The sequence below is a fragment of the Spinacia oleracea genome, chromosome 2 (assembly GCF_020520425.1).
Source record: "Spinacia oleracea cultivar Varoflay chromosome 2, BTI_SOV_V1, whole genome shotgun sequence".
Classification (NCBI taxonomy): domain Eukaryota; kingdom Viridiplantae; phylum Streptophyta; class Magnoliopsida; order Caryophyllales; family Amaranthaceae; genus Spinacia; species Spinacia oleracea.
Window position 1 is genome coordinate 102,462,578 of NC_079488.1, and position 17,428 is coordinate 102,480,005.

Consider the following 17,428-nt stretch of genomic DNA (forward strand, 5'->3'; position numbering starts at 1 on the left):
TATGTTGGGGAGCTTTTAAGAAATCAGTACAAATTTGTATATCAAAGAACACTATACTTTCTGTCATGAAAACATCATTGTATTCTTTCACTATGCTAATGAATGTTTTGACACAAAAATTCCCCCCCTAAATTGGTTTACACAACCATGAAGAAACTATTACATGGAGGATCTCAAGTTGTCAAAAAATTCCAGACCTATATATGCCTTGTGCAAACCCACTCCAGGTCAAGATAAAGAAGAAACCACATATTATATGTATAAAATAAGGGCACACTAATAATACAAGAATCGGCCAAGTGAATTCTTCAAACCATGTCCTCTAAAAAGCCGTTGCTAGTATGTGTGAACTCGTCTTGTAGAAGAGGTGAGAAGAGAGCTATTAACAGTGGATTTTTTCTTAAACAACAGAGAAACTCGTGCTTCCTGATTCTCCCATCGCCATCCATGTCGAACATATTGAAAAGTTCTTTGATCTGAAATTATGGATCCAACAACATGAGATGTAGAGCAAAAGAAAAGGGAACGCGGCTTTCAAGGTATTCAGGATTAGGAGGGGGGGGGGGGGGGGACTTACATCACTGTCATTGACATCTGAAATAGCAAGTCGAATAGCGTCTCCAAACTGCATCATATGAATTAAGAAATTAAGAAGCTGAATGAAATCTGGTCTTTTTTTTAAGAGTTTTGACATAGTGGTTCTGGTTCAAATATCAAACCTCTTCTTTAGATATGTTAGATATGTGATCATGAATCCCATCACTACATTTGGCAAAAGAAAATTCGCAAGCGCGTTGAAATAATGGCTGTTTCTTGATATGATATGATGCCAACAAAAACTGCAGGCAAAACAATGTTCATAAATCAGTTGACATTCATATGAACCTCACCACTACGAAAGCTTCTCAAACCTAATAATTAGTGGCTATTACGTACCTGTTTGAAAGAAACCCTTCCCATCTTCTCGATATCAACAAATGCAAAAATCTGCAAGTCAAATGTACATAAATGATGTGAAAGAGTTCCCGTTGTTTATATTGGCAGGGCAGAAAATTCTAAGAAACACAAGGTATATTATCAATACTTCAATCCTTTGAGAATATTATATAACCCACCATCTAACAATTGTACGAGACTTCTAAGGCTTGTTCAGGAGGGTATACAGAAAACCACAGGTGCACTTATAGCCAAGCGAAATTCTGAAAAGTATATGCATACCTTTTCTGATAAACTACACGGCTTCAATCGCAAAACTCTTAAGAAGTCCTCAATCTTCACACTGCCACTGCAAAGGGAGGAAAAAAAAGGCTGAGATCTGGTGATAAGCTATAATACAACAGAACTAAGGTGAACAAACATAATTTATAATTGAATTTAAGAAAAACATGATTCAACTTTCCTATATTGTTGTATTGTTGGATGTATAAATGAACAAGTATCCTTAAAAGCAATCATTTCTATCCTCATGCCAAAGCACATCACATAAAACCATTGCTTATTTCAAATCAACCGCAAACCACTAGTAAACACAGAGTAATTAAATTTCAAAGAGACTGTAATATCACGTCATAAAATATTCATATTTTCTCCAACACAAACGTATTTTTAACCGATCAGAGCTGTTTTTTGCTCATTAACTAGTGTTCCTAGTAAGCACTCACTGAGTTTACCAAACATACCTGCTATCAGGATTCATGGATATAAACTTCTCCAAAAATTCCAAAGCCTCCATAGTGCTCACGCGGAACGACTGTAGATTAGAAAGTTTATCAAGAAGACTGTACAGAAATACAAAAAGAAATTCTTCACAACTAAGCACCAACACATACAACGTTCATTGATACATGACATAGAAGTTAAAAGGGAAAAAGAATATGCTTTCATCAACATTTGACAAAAAAAATACTACTACCGGTATGATATTATTCTTACATATACTTGTATCTGTTAACAACTCTAGATTATAGACATGTGTCCACGATTCAAGGTCACAGACTAATATACGTGCTTCAAGATTATAGACATATTCACATATATCCTTAAATTGAAAGTAGGCCATCTTGGACTCAGGAGCATCTGATACAGGGATCACGATCAGCAGGAAAATCATCAGCCTCACTTACCATACTTGCAGGTGTGGTTAAGTAGCTCATAGTCGGCTCATACACGGTTTAATTTGAAAATTACTAAGGCTTAAAGCTCTTAACATTAAATATTTTCTGATAATTTCTAGTCATTAACAACACATAATCCAATTGGAATTTTTGGTATAATACTTTCTTTGTTCTTTTTCTTTTTTATCTCCTGGCTTGTAGCATTTATATTGGATAAGACCTTAATTTTTCATTTCAGAGCTCTGATACTGATATTGCTCCCCCAAGATAACAAAAAAAATTTGGGCCAATTATTTTGATCCATTAGCATCAAGCATGTCCAACTTATGTACAGAATGTGCACATCCCTGGTCATGATTTTGATCTGATAACATATAGAACTATTTCTTCCCCACAATGCACATCATGTTTCTCCAAGCCACATTATCCATATGCACGAGGGTTCCATATAAAATGACAACTATTACATAAAACTGGAAGCACGATGTGCCCACTGTTCAATTCTGGTTTCTGAGAACCAGGGAATAAACATTTGCAGCTTAAATATACTTACCGAATTTATATGCTCTAATTCAACCATAAATCTTGAAGGGTTTTCCTGAAATTTTCACAATGTAAGATGTCAGACATACAAAATTCACTTGCAGCCATTTTGGTGCAAGACCATTGCTTGAGGTAAAAGTAACTTTACATAAAATATCCATTGTGAATGTCCATCTTATCCATCTCAATTCCCCAAGCATTTTCACAGTAATAAGTGGTATTGAAAGTTTAGGAATAAAAACACATGCTTGGGAGTGGACGCACTACCTCAATAACCTTGTACCAAACTAACTAATAATGTAACATAATATTGCACAACTGAATATGACAAATTTAAAAATACTGGCAATAGATAACACTAGTTTTCTATGCATGCAATGCGTGCTTCTAATTTAAAAACACACACACACATTAATACTTATTGACTAATTCATATTTTTTTCCCCCTAGTTTTCATATTTGGTGATGTAATAAATATCTTTTTAATCGACTCCCTTACATGTTGTAGTAATACAATGTTTTTTTGCTTAATTTGTTTTTATTTTTCTGATTTTAGTTAAGGGTAAAATAGGCAATCACTTTTTTGACTCTGCCTTAGGTGTACCCTTATATAATAGAGATTGTGAATTTCAATAAAGCAATCTGTTCATCCAGTAAAATTATTACAAAAAAGACAAAAGGAGGATTCAGAGAAAAACTGCAGACTATTTTCTTTCTAGAAAACTTGAAAGAGTAATCCTAGTACATCAATGTATAAAGTCGAGTTCCATTACCAGTAACACCACATCAAAACTCGATATATTGATGACAAAATTTTCTTGATTGGAACTTTTGAAGTTCTGAATAGAAATATCCTTCAGCATAAAGGATAGAGCCCATAGCTTGATAGGAATGGTAAAGAAGCATCTCTAAGGAAAACTATTTACTGTGCATTATTTAGGTATCGGAAGTAAGCAAAAACCTCTTTTGTTTAAATAAGAAAACATTAGAGACTAATAAAACCACTCACCTGTTTTAATTCAACAGCTTTCATCAGAAGCAACATGTCCCCGTAGGTATAAGATGTTTGCACAACATTTAATGCAGAGGCCATAGCATGGGCAGTCTGCATATCCAGTAAGAGAGAGAGTTAAGTAAGTGTTTCTGACTACTGTCCCACGCTCGGAGGATTGGGGGGGGGGGGGGGGGGGGGTATGGACGGGTGAGGAAAGGGACGCAGAATGAACTCACCCTTTCAGCAAAAAGGGAAGCACTTTCTTTTTGACTCTGCATAGGCCTTACAACTGGAAGGTATTCCACCTGTCAATTAAAAAGAAATATTAATAGCAATAGACACATTGCACACAGATAAAGGAAGCCAAACAAATAAAACTTTAAAGGGCACACGACTTCATAACTAAGGATCTTGTGACAGGATTGCAAAGTTTGATGGTTCCACACTGATATATTTTGCCAAAGGATTGTAAAGTTTGACAGTCTGTCTAGGTATGGACTACTGATATGCTTGGCTGCTTGCAGCTGACTCAAATAGTCGTCCTGTAGGAAATCACTTGAAGTTTTGCAGGGAGATGAGTGATGAGTTTGAAGTTTCTGATGAATTACGGTAGGCAAAATATAGAAACAAAGGAGAGGAATGAGAAAGGTGCAGAGAAAAGAAGAGTAAGATCAGGAGGTTGTAATTAGACCTGGTTATTGGACAGGGTAGCCCAATGGGTATAAGGGTCGGGCCAATTTTAATAGGGTCTTGACCCTTTCTTATAGGGTATTTGTTTATAGGGCTTTTATAGGGTATTTTTTAAAAGCCCAATAACACTAAATGAAAATACTAAGGTTCAAAAAAAATACCCACTTACTCAGGTTGCCAAAAAAATTAAAAAGTTTCCCAGAAAGAAAAAAAACCAACGCCTTTTCTTTCTCCCTCCTCCATACTCGATCTATCGAAGCTTTCTCTCTCATTCCTCGCCGATTATACTGTCGATTTTCAATAATTATCCTTTTGGATTGGCTCCTTTTCTGGATTAACTGTTCTACAACCCAGGGTTATAGTTGAACTAATTATGAGTTAAACTTTATTTCGCAGCTGCTGTAATCTCCTTTATTGTTAAACTCAGCTTTCCCGTAATCTTCTTTATTAATTTGGGTTCTGCTGATCGATAGATAAGATCATGCTGTTTTGTAAAAAGAAGCTACTCGCATATTGATCTCATTTTGGAGCACTTTCTTATTGATCTCTTACTTAAAAGCTTAAAAGGTTATCCTTAATTTGTAGCAATATTTTGTTTTGTAGAATATCTTCAAAAACCGGTATGCTGAAGGGAGCTAGAATGTCTTTGATCCTGTGCTTGGTTTCTTTTCAGTAAGCCATGTTGATAAAGCTAATTTTTTTGGTTATGACCCCGACCCGATATAGGCCCTATTAGCTTTTGGCTATGACCCTGACCCGACCCTGGCCCTTATGACCCTGACCCGCATGTATTTTTACATGACCTGCAATGACCCGACCCGCTAACGACCCGCCCCGACCCGTCCAATAACCAGGTCTAGTTGTAATGTTTTTTTAGTTCCATCACATGCAATTAATTGAAATAATAAATACGAAGTATGAAAATTTGTTTATGACATCAATTTCAGTTCGTCCATCGGATTTTAGCCAAAGGTAGCAATTGTCGACATATTTTTTAAAAGGTAGTAATGTGTCAGAACCCCAATTTGCTAGGTAGTAAACGAAAAACTTTCCCTGAAAGTGGAGTTAGATTATGCTAATTATGCAATGTAAAAAGAGCAAGAGACTCCAATACAAAATCAGCAATTCGAACTGATTAGTACTGATAAAACTTTTATCTCAATTCTTCCCCTCCTTTCAGTGCCTCTCAGTCTCAGTGATGCTAAGACAGAAGGATAGTAGGAAAAAAAACTAGATGAACAATCCTGAAATGCATGTACTTCCGATGCAGATACAGAGAATTTCCCTATCAAAGCTGGACAGAAAGCTATCTTTATATTTCTATTAAAGTTTCTAGGATCACATATCCATCAAAAACAGCCAACAAGTTAGAGAATATTACAACACATGATCCTATTCTAGACGGACTCTTCAATTCACCTAAAGTACTCATGCCAGGTACTCAACAGTCACCCTACCACACAGGTACGGCTGCTCATATTGGACCATAAACATGCAAAATTTTCATAAAATGATAGGATCTCACACTTGGACATGTACCAATAGCAAACACTTGTATTAAGGCATTATTCCGAGGAAACAAATAAATGGCCAAAAAAGCTTATCATGATATATATCTTTTATATCATCCTCTTTTAAAACAATTCACAGGGGAACAAGTTTCCAAAACTTGACCACAATCTTCCCACCTTCCCTACGCCACGAGGACCTGGCCAGACCACCATCATGTGCTACTGATTGCTCTAGCCAATGGCACCCTAAACAACCTCCCGTAGTCCCTCGCTCCCTCCCAAAGAAAAGAGATTTACTCATCATTATACGTAACATATAGGTATTTAACATAGCATACATGAGAAAAAATATCAATAGTCAAATTGCTAAAATCATCCTCATCAACAATGCCACAAAGAACCATATGACAAGGAGCAGAGAATACGTAAAAATATTAGAAAAGGGTACCTCCATGAAATTGTGGAACTGAGTAAACATTCGAAACATCAGCCTCCCCAAGGAAATGTTACCCCTAGATATATAGTAGACAAAATTAATGATACAGTGTCTACCAAAAAAAAATGCTCAGTAACTGAGAAGAATTAAAGAACATTAGAACAACATTAACACATGAGAATAGCCATACCAAGATTGATCGAAGTGTACATGAGGATAACGAACGACAACTGGCTGAATCGGATGATTAGATATGAATGCCCCCATTTGGAAGGAAAGAAGAAATCTTCCATTGGTGGTGGTTCCCTCCGGAAACAATAGAACGCGAGGAAATCTATTGCATGAAGCCTTTCTCTGTACACAGGTCCTAAAAAGCACATTTCTGTATCAAATGCCTTACAATTGATAAACAATAACATAATTTTATTTTTTGGTGAAGAGAGAGCACAAAAGACAAATGAAGTAGACGAGATTTGATCTCTAGTCATGGGTACCACGGCACCCCTCAAGACTCTACCAACTAAGCTAGTTGACATCCACATAAACAATAATAAATCAAACTTTATTCTGTTAACTTAACATTAAACTGGCATCATGGACTCCTATGCGTCCATACTTGATTTCCTTAACATCGATAGCATGGTAACAGTCTTAACACTAAAATCCACTATCATATGTAATATCCTAATTCATAATACAAGGATAATACACTTCTGGGAAGGGAAGGAAGAGCATATTGAAGCACCTATTCTTTAGCCCCCATAGTTCCACACCTCTTCATTACAAAATAGTTTGCAAGGTCAACACAAAAAATGCAAATGAAAATCAGGATGTCAGCACGCAACATGACAATTAAGTCTTGTTATGTTTACATGCCAAAGAATTACTAAATATATTGGAGCAGTGGCGCATCAAAATTTCTAGAATGTCTTTCAATCCCTTCTTCGGATAACTATTCACAACTAGATCCCTCATATCATGGTTTTATCAGCACCATTACTTGCCTATAAGTGGTACACAACTACACATCATACCATTAGATGACACTACTCATGGCAACGATGTTGACAACATAAAAGAGACAATCAAAAGTTTGCCATTAGACAATTGAAGCTTCTAGAAAAATCTGCATAAATCATAGGAATGATTGCAGAAGCAATTAATTGCAATACCACTGAATCAATGACAGGTTTGTAACTACACTACATCAAATGGCCCCCAGAATTTCGACTTTAACAGTCAGTAAAATCCCGCAGCTATGAAGTATCAACTGATAGTGCAAAAGTAAAGGGATGTGTCACAATTCCAAATGCTCATAAGTTAGATATTGTATGAATTATGATGTAGGCATACTGTCTAGATAAAACAGGACCTTAAACCACACACAAAAAGGCCATGCGAAACTTAATTAAGAATCAGGGGTAAAAGCATGCACTGTATTCTAGTGTTGTTAAAACAACATGAGGCTATGTGAGGCGGGTGAAATACAAAGTACTTATTTAGGGAGACGTCGGAAAGAGCCACAGGTCCCTGTACCTTTATCTCATTAACAGCATTTTTCCTTGACGAAGGTGAGAACCTATTCACATATATAACCTGTAAACAAAAGCGAGCAAGCATGATTATAATAATATAAATGCAAAAGGCATATATGAATGAGTAAATATCAGGCTCTAATCCATTGGCCTCAGACACAAGTTTTTTTTTTTTTTTGACCTAATCAAACACACAGGATGACATGTGAATCAGAACTACCGAGAACTTAAAATGATAGTAGGAATCAGCAAGAAGATCAAATCAGTAAAGTCAATACCTGCATAGCTCTGATAATAGTTCCAACAAAAGGCATTGAATCATGAGAATCAGATGCAACAATTGTAGGGAACAACTCATAGAAATAGAAAATTGGATCGATGTATGATACATGGTTTGAAACAATAATAGGTGCAATCTCTCTCGGTGCAGGCCGTCCTTTTCGTTTAATCCAGTGGTACCTACAAGAAGATAGAAAAATTTCGGATTTACAGCAAAACTTAGAAGAGACAAAGGCAACACGAAAGCTTGCTGACTATTTCGTACATAACACATAATTCACTTGAAACACAAGAAAAGATAAATCCAAATATGGCCTTGAAACTAAGAAACACTCCCTATCATAACCTCTCTTTCAATCTCTCTTTCAGATACAAGGGCAAAAGGAGAAATAATTCAAATTACACACGAAAACTAGGAAATTTCCTAGAAAAAGCGATCACAATAACGAACATGTTCTAATTTTTTTTAGTACAACTTGCTAAACACTAAGCATTGTTCAATCAACAACAACATATATCGGCAAGCTATTGAACATTCCCTCCATCCAGATTTAGTTGTCATATCGTCCCAACTCCTCATAATCGCCGCAAACTTACTAGAGAAAAACGCCTTCATAATAGGATCATTCCAACAACTCCCCTCGGACATTTCAGGAAATCAATCATAAATCATTAATATCATCGAAAGTGACCAGACAACCCAAAAGAGCATTATAAGGAGTACATGGCTAACTACTTTCACAAATTGACACAAAACACTCAAACATCCAAAACTCAAAATTCGATCTTTTTACCATAGAAAATACAACATCGCAGAAATTGAAACTTACCCAAACGAGAAAAGTATGCAACGAGAACACAACCGAGTGACCCACATGAGATTACATCGCCATCTAGGCATAGGACTGTTTCTATCTTTCCAACCTTGAAGGGCAATCAAAGTAGCAGCATACCCAACTAATAAAGTCAACCCAAAAATCACAAGCCTAATTACAGCAATAGGAATACAAATTAGAATCTTGACCCACTCGTAAACCCCATCAATTTTAAGGGTGTGATTTCTGAAAGGATCGGCAGAAGTTGAAGATGGGACACAAAACCCATCAACACCCATGAACTCAAAGGGGTTTTCATTGTCAATTTGGGGATTTTCGGAGTTGGGGTTTTCGGAGATTGTAAGAACAAGATGGGATTTTTCTGAATCATCTGAAATTGTTTGATTATGGGTCAAAAACGGTGTGCTAAGACTAGGATCCGCCATTTTTTAGGGGGGGTTATCCTAGATTGAAGGAGGTTTAATAAGAAAGCAGGCGAATTTTGGTAAAGAGACCAATTAAATTTGATTCTGCTAAATTTTTGGAAAGATTCTGGGATTTTTTGAGTGAAAAAGCAGGGAAATTGATTGAGAGAATTTGGAGAGAGAGAGAGAAAGTGGTGGGGTTTGCTGAAACAGAGACGCGGTTTATTTGTGGAGGGTATTTTTTTTGAAATATGAAGGGAAAGGCCAGATTAATATGATTAATGGGGTATTTTCTGTTTCTATTTCAATTTCAATTTCAATTTGATTTGGTATGAAATAAAGTTTTTTGTCTTATGGTAACAAATGAAAGAGGAGGATTCATAAGCATATTCCTCTGTTTTCAAATAAGTTTGTTAATTTGGTGGTATAGATATACATATCCATTGATGTAATGTTAAGTTTAAACGCGTAACATCGGAATTTTGAAATTGTGTTTTGTTTTTAGTCTTATATCGTTGTATGTGAATCCTAATAAATAAAGAAAAGGTGATGCATTGTGTTACACGATAATACTAATAAAACTTTTCCGGATTGGAAATTTGTAAGATTTGAAATCTTTTCTGTTTAAAAGAATTGAAAACGATACGTAGAGCTTGATGTCGGTAAATAAGCTAAAATCGGCAAAAAAATCTATGAGGTTTGATTGCTCAGACTAGGATAAAATAAGACTAAGGAAAAAGTATTTGTGAATTGGTAAAGCAATATATTACCTGAAAAAGATTCAAATAATACACATGGCATGCCGCATCCAACTACTCCACTTCTTTGACCAAATCGGCAACAATTACATACAATATTCACAACAAGTCAAACAATGGAGTACAACTAAAAGAAAAACTAAACACATGGCATAATTTACAAAGTTAACAAAATTGCAGAAACTATAAAAACGAGTCATATCCCACAACATTGCATCGAAGTTCCTTTCAAATCAGCAATTTCCAATTCCTGATTCATATTCTTCTTCCACAAGTGTCGTCCTTCGAGAAGATTGATATGAAAGAATTCTGAAGATCCGAACATGAAACCATGCTAAAAAAGGATGGCAACTTTAACCCGACTAGCAAATAATGAATGAACATGCTCGAAGTAAATCAAAGATTTTTATTTTATTTTGTTATAAGGTACATACCAGGCTGCTGGAACTTTTAAAAAGGTCGAAAACCCACCTCATTTTTCATTCAAGATTAGAGTAATAAGCAAACAGATCCAGCAGACTATCCTGACATCAGATCTGAATAAAGGCATAAAGCCACATGCTTTTATTGAAGTTGATTTCATTAACCCATGTACTGTAAATTCTTCTGCGTCACCAGAGCTTCTGTGACATTAAGCAAATACTAAACTGCTCCCAGATCTCCCTTGAACTTGTAGCAACTCCGTATTCAAGCTCGTGTCGTCAAGAATCCCAAACCAAGTTGTCAATGGAATTCTCGACAGAATCCCGTGCTGAAAGAAAAGTTCCATTCCCCGCAGGTTCATGGTGCGGTCCTCTCCACACTACAATCTGTTCCTTCATAAGCGTAACAGGGATACATGGCACCAAGTCCTGATAAAAATTTGGTGACAAACAACCAGAGATTCAGAGGAACCCAATACACCATTGTTAAGTAGATAAAATATTGTATTAACAGCAGCAGACAACCATATGCATCTTACAGGAATAAGGTTAATTAATTGGTTATATACTACTTTACAGTTCAAGAAACATAACTACAAAAAATCTAATTCCACAAAAAAATTCAAATTTAGAAACAGCCAAGCCAACAACAGCGAGATTGTTAGCCATGTTCACGAAGTGTTGTATTTGGTGAAAGCGTCGAGCGAGATGACAATTTACACACAAAATATTTCTAGAGGAAGCTGTATGAGGTGTAGCAGCAAAATGAAAAATACCAGTGTTCAAATCTAGTAGTCCCCCTGAGCTACTTCTAGTCAGTATTTTACAGCCGCCCTTACAGGTGACAATTTGTAGACGGACATCTTGGTAAGATGCACTACAGGATATTGATATAAAGTGATATGGTGTGGGACGCCATAACTTGTAGGTGTATAAATGTACAATGCTAATGCTCATAATTTGAAGTGCAGAGGAACTAAAGATCAAATTGTAAAATTCAGGCCATTCATGTGCATTACAAAAAATATGTTTAAAGTAAAGACAAGATTAATATTGGAAATGTTAATCAGTTCTTGGAAATATTAAAGGTAAGAAGCTATATTCACTAAGCTTCACAGAAAGGAATGACAGCAGATCTTTGATAAAAGAATGTCAAAGAAAGAAAAGGTTAGCTAACTTAGCTTGGACAACCATTCTATAAGAGATAACAAAGATTACAGAAAGGTTGTCACGGAGAAACTTTTTTTTTTGAGGGATTGTCACGGAGAAACTATATTAACGTTTACGTGGGTTGTTTCTGATAGATCCAAGGAGAGATATCAAAATGATGCTAATCGGTGTAAGTAAACAAATGCTAGGGATGCCAAACCCTAGCTACAACCATCTAGTTTCTTTACTGCAAAATATGAACTGCAATGCTGATCTATCAGCATCCTAAGCTGATCTTTCTCTTTCCCTGTGCCCAACTATGCTTTTACTTTTTAAGTAAAACAAAAATCAGCATTTCCTTGCCCATCGTGAGATTCAATGTTGTCATATAAGTGGGATAAAGATTAAGCGTCGATGTTGTCAAAGTAACCATTAGGGGGCGTTTGGTTGGGGGTAATAATCAAAGGGAATGGGAATGAGAGGATATCATTCCCTATGTTGTTGTTTGTTATGACTATTTCTTCATTCCCTTTACCTTTTTCATTATTGAGTTCACCCTAAAACCTTCTACACTCATTCCCCACCCCCCCCCCACACTTTCCCATTCCATTCCCCCCTTCCCTTCCCCCTTCCCTTCCCCACACCCTCTCTCCCTCCTCTGACCCTATCTTGAACACACCTTCGTCGTCGCTCAACCACCATCTCCGTCGGCGCTCAACCACCACCTCCATCGGCGCTCAACCTTCACCCCCTTCGGAAGCTCCGTCGCCACTCAAGCTTCACCGCCTCCGTCGCTGTTCGAGTTCACCGCTCCGTCGCCGCCGAGTTTCACCATCGCCGCTCAAGCAACCTCTTAATCATGGCTTTAAATAGTCAAATTCGACCATAAAAACACCAGATCTGGTGTTTTCATGGTCGAATTTGACCATTAAAACCACAAATTTGCCAATTAGAATGTGCGAAAAGGAGTGGGAAAGGCGGCGGCTGCGAAGGAGAAGAGGCGGCGGCTGCGAAGGAGAAGAGGCGACGGCTAGGTCCACGAGGGAGAAGAGGCGGGGATGGGTTTCTTTGGTTTCTCCGGCGATGGGTTTCTTTGGTTTCACCGGCTTCTTCTCCGGCGATGGGTTCTCCTCTACTTTCTTCTCCTCATTCTCTTTGTGTTCCCCAAACAATATTCTAAATCAAAGGGAATCATTCTCATTCCCTTTCTTTCCCTTTGTTGATTCCATTCCCTTTACCCTCTGCGAACCAAATGCCCCCTTAGCTCCATCGCATTAGCCAGAAGATATGCAAAATTTGCTAAGCACAAATAAAAACACGACAAAGAAAAGAGAAATTACCCTAAGTTTTACGGCTATTTTCTTGTGATCACTCTTGTCAAGACCAGTGCAGTCTACCCGGACCAGCTCTTCCACGAGAAAAGCATCTCGGATCATAGTTACAAGGTTACCATAGTATCCATTTCTACCTGCATTTTCCATAGCAAGAATTAGAACAGTCGTAAAAATGAAAAGAAAAAAAAAAACCATAACGAATTCATCAGAATAGAAAATTACCGAGTTTAGTCAATGCAGGAACAGCTAATCCTCTTTTTCTCAATACCTTTGTCTCTTCAATGCTTAATCCCTCAACTGTAGTTTTAATTAGCTTTGGATACACAGGCTCTTGGGGTTTCCAAAGCATTAATGGAATCACAGGCCTCTTCTTGGATTTATAGTTCCTACCTCTGTACAGAACAAGAAGACCACTTTGCCTGTGGATGATCTTGCCAAATGTCTTATCCTACAATGAACAAACTATATACTATAAGCTACACGCACAGCTTCTTACACCCTCAGCAACAAGGGTTAAAAGCATGCATAACATTATTGTATTCGTATGACAGGATAGAAAGTGAGAAACAAAGGAGAAAAGTAAAAAGGGAACGAGAAGAAAACATACGTGAAGTCTTTCAACCCTCGTTACCAAGGATGGAAGGGGGGGGGTGGGGAAGCACCAACACTACAGCCCCAAATTCTTTTTCACATATGTTTCACCGAACTGCATAGGACCTCTCTCTTAACAAGACACAAAATGGGAAAAAAAAAAATCAGAGGCTGTAGAGGGAAATTCAGAGATCTCTTTGACTTAAAATCTTTTAACTTTGGCCATTTTCAGAAGAAATTTATCATCTGATTATGGCTCTCAATGATAGTGCTGTCAGTTCAGTTTAACTGAGGTCATTCAAAACCAGAATAACTAGATCCTAGTTCTCACTTCTCAGTTGTCAGTTTCCAAAATTAACAGGAGAAGTCTATACAGATTTGATTTAAAGCTAATTGTGTAAACTCTTACGTAGTATTTACTATTTTTGGATTCTCAAAACTGAAAACTCTTGCATCATTTTTTGCCTTGTGTTTCAGTCTTACAAATTGAATGATGTTTCATAATCCATCCAAGAAGTCATTCTAAACCCACACATTAGTACAAATTTACAACAACGATACTCCATAGTTGATACCTGTGGTTGTAACTCGTATAATACGAAGTAGAAAACAAACCTCAAGCTGGGTTAAGACATTCTCCATGTCAATAGTTGGCACACCCATGCACTTAATCCTGATTGCCTCAGCATCCTTCCAGTGATTGTGAATATCATTCAACATATTGTGAGTCAGACCGTCTCTCCCTAAAAGACAACACAACAATCTCAGTAGTGTACACCATTTGATTTGGAGTTTCTAGCTTTATAAAATCTATGACTAACCAATCATTAGTTCAAAGGTATGAGTACATATGTGTATTAGATATTAGGGTAGTTAGACTAATTAAGCATGGTATCCTCATCCAGAAAATCCAATTTATTTTTTTAAAAACATCAATCTTTTGAACACAAACATTACAAAAAAATCATCAAAACACCTCACATCCCAAACAATTTCCGGGAATTCATCAAAACCAAACATGGCTATAAAATTTGAAAACGAAAATGCAAACATTCAGAAGAAAATATAAGTCTACGATCAAACTATCCAGAATTTATCCAGATATTCCAATACAAAGGACCAAAAAATGAATTTGACAGAAAAAGGCGAAAAGAACATCAAAATTCAGCTAGGCATTTCATCAAACACTTTTAGTGCCAAAAAATAACCATCCACAAATTCAGATACCAAAAAACACAAAAAAAACACTCCAATTACCCAGGTTAACTTGTTTCTTAACTTTACTCCTCTCACACATATCAACAAGAATCTTCTTCTCAGCATCAGTCAATGGCTGCCCAAGAAGTGTCTCTCTCATCAACCTCCTCTTCTCCACCAACTCGGAATCATCCTCCACTTCCCCATCTACAGACCTCACTTTCGGGCTCTTCACCGGAGCGCAAACCCCGGTCCATTCTCGTTTAACCCGGCCCGGACCAAATGGGGAGTATTTAGGACCCCGGAGCCCAATGGGCCTTACTGAGGGGTTACTTTCAGTGTAACTGTACCGGAAATCGAAGGGTAGATTTGATCTCAATGGCTTCTCGCCGGTTTCTAGGGTTGAGGGAGGGCGGTATAGAGGCTTTTTGCGGATTTTGTTTGGAGATTGGAGGTTTTGAGAGGATGGTTTAGGGTTAGGGTTAGGGTTTTGGTTTTGGTTTTGAGGTGGGAGAGAGGGAGGAGGAGTGAAGGAGTATTTGGTGAGGAGTTTGGAGGAGGTGGTTGAAAGGTGGCGGCGAACGGAGGAGAGACAAATACGGTGGCGGAGGTTTTGGCGGGGAATGAGAAAGATGAACATGGGTTATTTCTTTTTCTTTTTTCTATTTTTTTTTTTCCGTTTGAGACCACGATCATCATTTCTTTAAAGTTTCAAAATTATACGGAGCAAGTACTTGAACTCGTATCTTTTAATGTGTTTGTTCCCGTAAAAAAACATGGGTTTGTCATAATAATTTCAATTTTCGACCAAGGTTTATCGTTATTGATAAGAAAAAATCATAAAATGTTGGAAATTTGTCAGAAATGGCATTTTAAAACATAAAAATTGTGACAAATGACCTTTTAAAAAAAATATTGTGATATAGGACTTAAAATCGATTTTTTATTGTGAATTGGGACCAACACTCATTTTCCGGTGGTCAACTCAATTTCTCCGGCGTTGACCCGTGCGTGTGTGGCACGTGACTTTAAAAAAAATGAGTTTTTTTTTTTTCCTTTCAGATTTTCCCTCTGGTTTCTCCCCCTAACTACCTTAAAGAAAGCCCTAAAAACAACCTCTCTCTCCTAATTGCTATGTTGAACGTTTCTTCTATCTTCTTGCTGGAGTTCATTAATTCGTGATTTCGTGCTTAAAAAAACATTGCTTCCCCCTTTCAATTCGTAGCTATTCGTACCATGTAAGAGTAAAAGCCCCAATTTGTTTGCTCCAATTCGTCCAATTTCATAATCGTGGAAGTTAGGGTTCATATCCAATTATTTTTTTTGCTAGTATAGCATCTTAGGGTCATACAAAGAGACTCGTTCTTGTATGACATATAGAGCTCCTGCCCAGAATTACAGAAAGTATGACACTGTTTTGCTCATTGGATTCGGCATTGGCGCATCTCCTTTTATCAGCATCCTCAAGTATATCAGTATATCAGTATATCTTAAATGACTTGAAAGAAAGCAGACTGCAGGTATTTAACCTGATACAACAAATGTTGCTTAACATCAGTTCTTGAACTTGAGATCTTATAAGTTTTTGTTTGAGCAGGCCGGTGTTTATGAGGATGAAGACAGCATGAAAAGGGGACTAAAAAAGCATACTTGTATTGGGTTACAACTTACAAGTGAGCAAGCATCCTTTGACTTGTTTAAGGGTAAATGAGATTCCAAAATATGATTCAGATTGGAGTATCAGTAGACCAGGAAATCAAATTTCGTTCTTGATTAATTAACCAATTTAATGTGGTCTCTGCAATTTCCTTTGAATACAGAATGTGATATAAATGGGTAACAACTTGACTAGAGTGTAACTAGTGTAGTACCCGTGCGATGCACGATTTATGATATGCATATTAAATTTGCATATTTAAACTATAATTATAGACAATTCAAAATAGAGCTTATAGACAATATTTTTATTAAAACTAATGATGGATAGATCTGTTACTGCCCCATTACATGTCTTATTTATTTAACAAATTCTGAACCTTTCTTCCCCTATCATAACCCAGGCCAAACATAAATTTATTCTCATCCGTTCTAACTTTACTTCAATAGTCTCACCCACTTAATATTCCCCTATCATCTAAATCATTACTCGATCATTTAACACCTCCCCCCACCGTATACGTTTTTCAGCTAGAGATAACTTCGAAGCGGGGTGGGGTTTGTCTCTCAACACCTATACCTGCCTAAAATTTTCATCCTTGTGCCCGTCACCACGAAAAGTACAATACTCATCCCCGTCCTAAACCCCGCCTCGCGGACGGAAAATAAAATTAACTTTGCTTCATCACCCGTCCCTGTATCCACACCCACTTCAAACCAAGCTTTAGAGGGCTAGAACCGACATTATTTTTTGATAAGAGAGTTTTGAATTTTAAAACTCTAAGAGTATTTGAAAATTTGGTTGTCCGGTTACATTATATTTTGGAAACATATAACTTATAGATATTTTCCTAATTAATTAATGATGGATAAATTTGTTATTGCCCCATTCAGTGTCTTATTTATCAAAAAAAAAAAAAAAACAAATAAGGGTACATTAAAAATAAAAATAAAAATTCCCCAATGTGTCAAACCTAGT

General features: G+C 36.9%; 2 protein-coding genes across 2 annotated transcripts; both read right to left on the reverse strand.

Moving 5' to 3' along the window:
* Positions 1-33: 33 nt before the first annotated feature.
* Positions 34-9,624, reverse strand: LOC110795772 (lysophospholipid acyltransferase LPEAT2). Its single transcript, XM_022000789.2, has 14 exons — positions 8,933-9,624; positions 8,102-8,282; positions 7,825-7,884; positions 6,479-6,642; positions 6,301-6,364; positions 3,888-3,956; positions 3,667-3,762; positions 2,668-2,712; positions 1,680-1,750; positions 1,219-1,285; positions 937-987; positions 720-839; positions 578-625; positions 34-476 (listed from the first exon to the last, which is right to left on the reverse strand). Exons 1-14 carry the CDS (start codon positions 9,361-9,363, stop codon positions 309-311), a joined length of 1,635 nt encoding a protein of 544 aa, XP_021856481.1. The 5' UTR covers positions 9,364-9,624; the 3' UTR covers positions 34-308.
* Positions 9,625-10,108: 484 nt separating this feature from the next.
* On the reverse strand, positions 10,109-15,508 carry LOC110795774 (CRS2-associated factor 1, mitochondrial). Its single transcript, XM_022000790.2, has 5 exons — positions 14,854-15,508; positions 14,212-14,339; positions 13,228-13,453; positions 13,012-13,139; positions 10,109-10,951 (listed from the first exon to the last, which is right to left on the reverse strand). Exons 1-5 carry the CDS (start codon positions 15,431-15,433, stop codon positions 10,802-10,804), a joined length of 1,212 nt encoding a protein of 403 aa, XP_021856482.1. The 5' UTR covers positions 15,434-15,508; the 3' UTR covers positions 10,109-10,801.
* Positions 15,509-17,428: the final 1,920 nt, after the last annotated feature.

Excerpts from the sequence above, each read along its gene's own strand:
- LOC110795772 (XM_022000789.2), bottom strand. The coding sequence starts at position 9,363 with ATGGCGGATCCTAGTCTTAGCACACCGTTTTTGACCCATAATCAAACA. Across the intron at positions 6,365-6,478 it reads GTACACTTCGATCAATCTTG|GGGTAACATTTCCTTGGGGA; the intron begins GTATGGCTATTC and ends CTATATATCTAG. Across the intron at positions 988-1,218 it reads CGTGTAGTTTATCAGAAAAG|ATTTTTGCATTTGTTGATAT; the intron begins GTATGCATATAC and ends TTTGACTTGCAG.
- LOC110795774 (XM_022000790.2), bottom strand. The coding sequence starts at position 15,433 with ATGTTCATCTTTCTCATTCCCCGCCAAAACCTCCGCCACCGTATTTGT. Across the intron at positions 14,340-14,853 it reads TAAGAAACAAGTTAACCTGG|GGAGAGACGGTCTGACTCAC; the intron begins GTAATTGGAGTG and ends GTTGTCTTTTAG. Across the intron at positions 13,140-13,227 it reads TCCTGCATTGACTAAACTCG|GTAGAAATGGATACTATGGT; the intron begins GTAATTTTCTAT and ends TGGAAAATGCAG.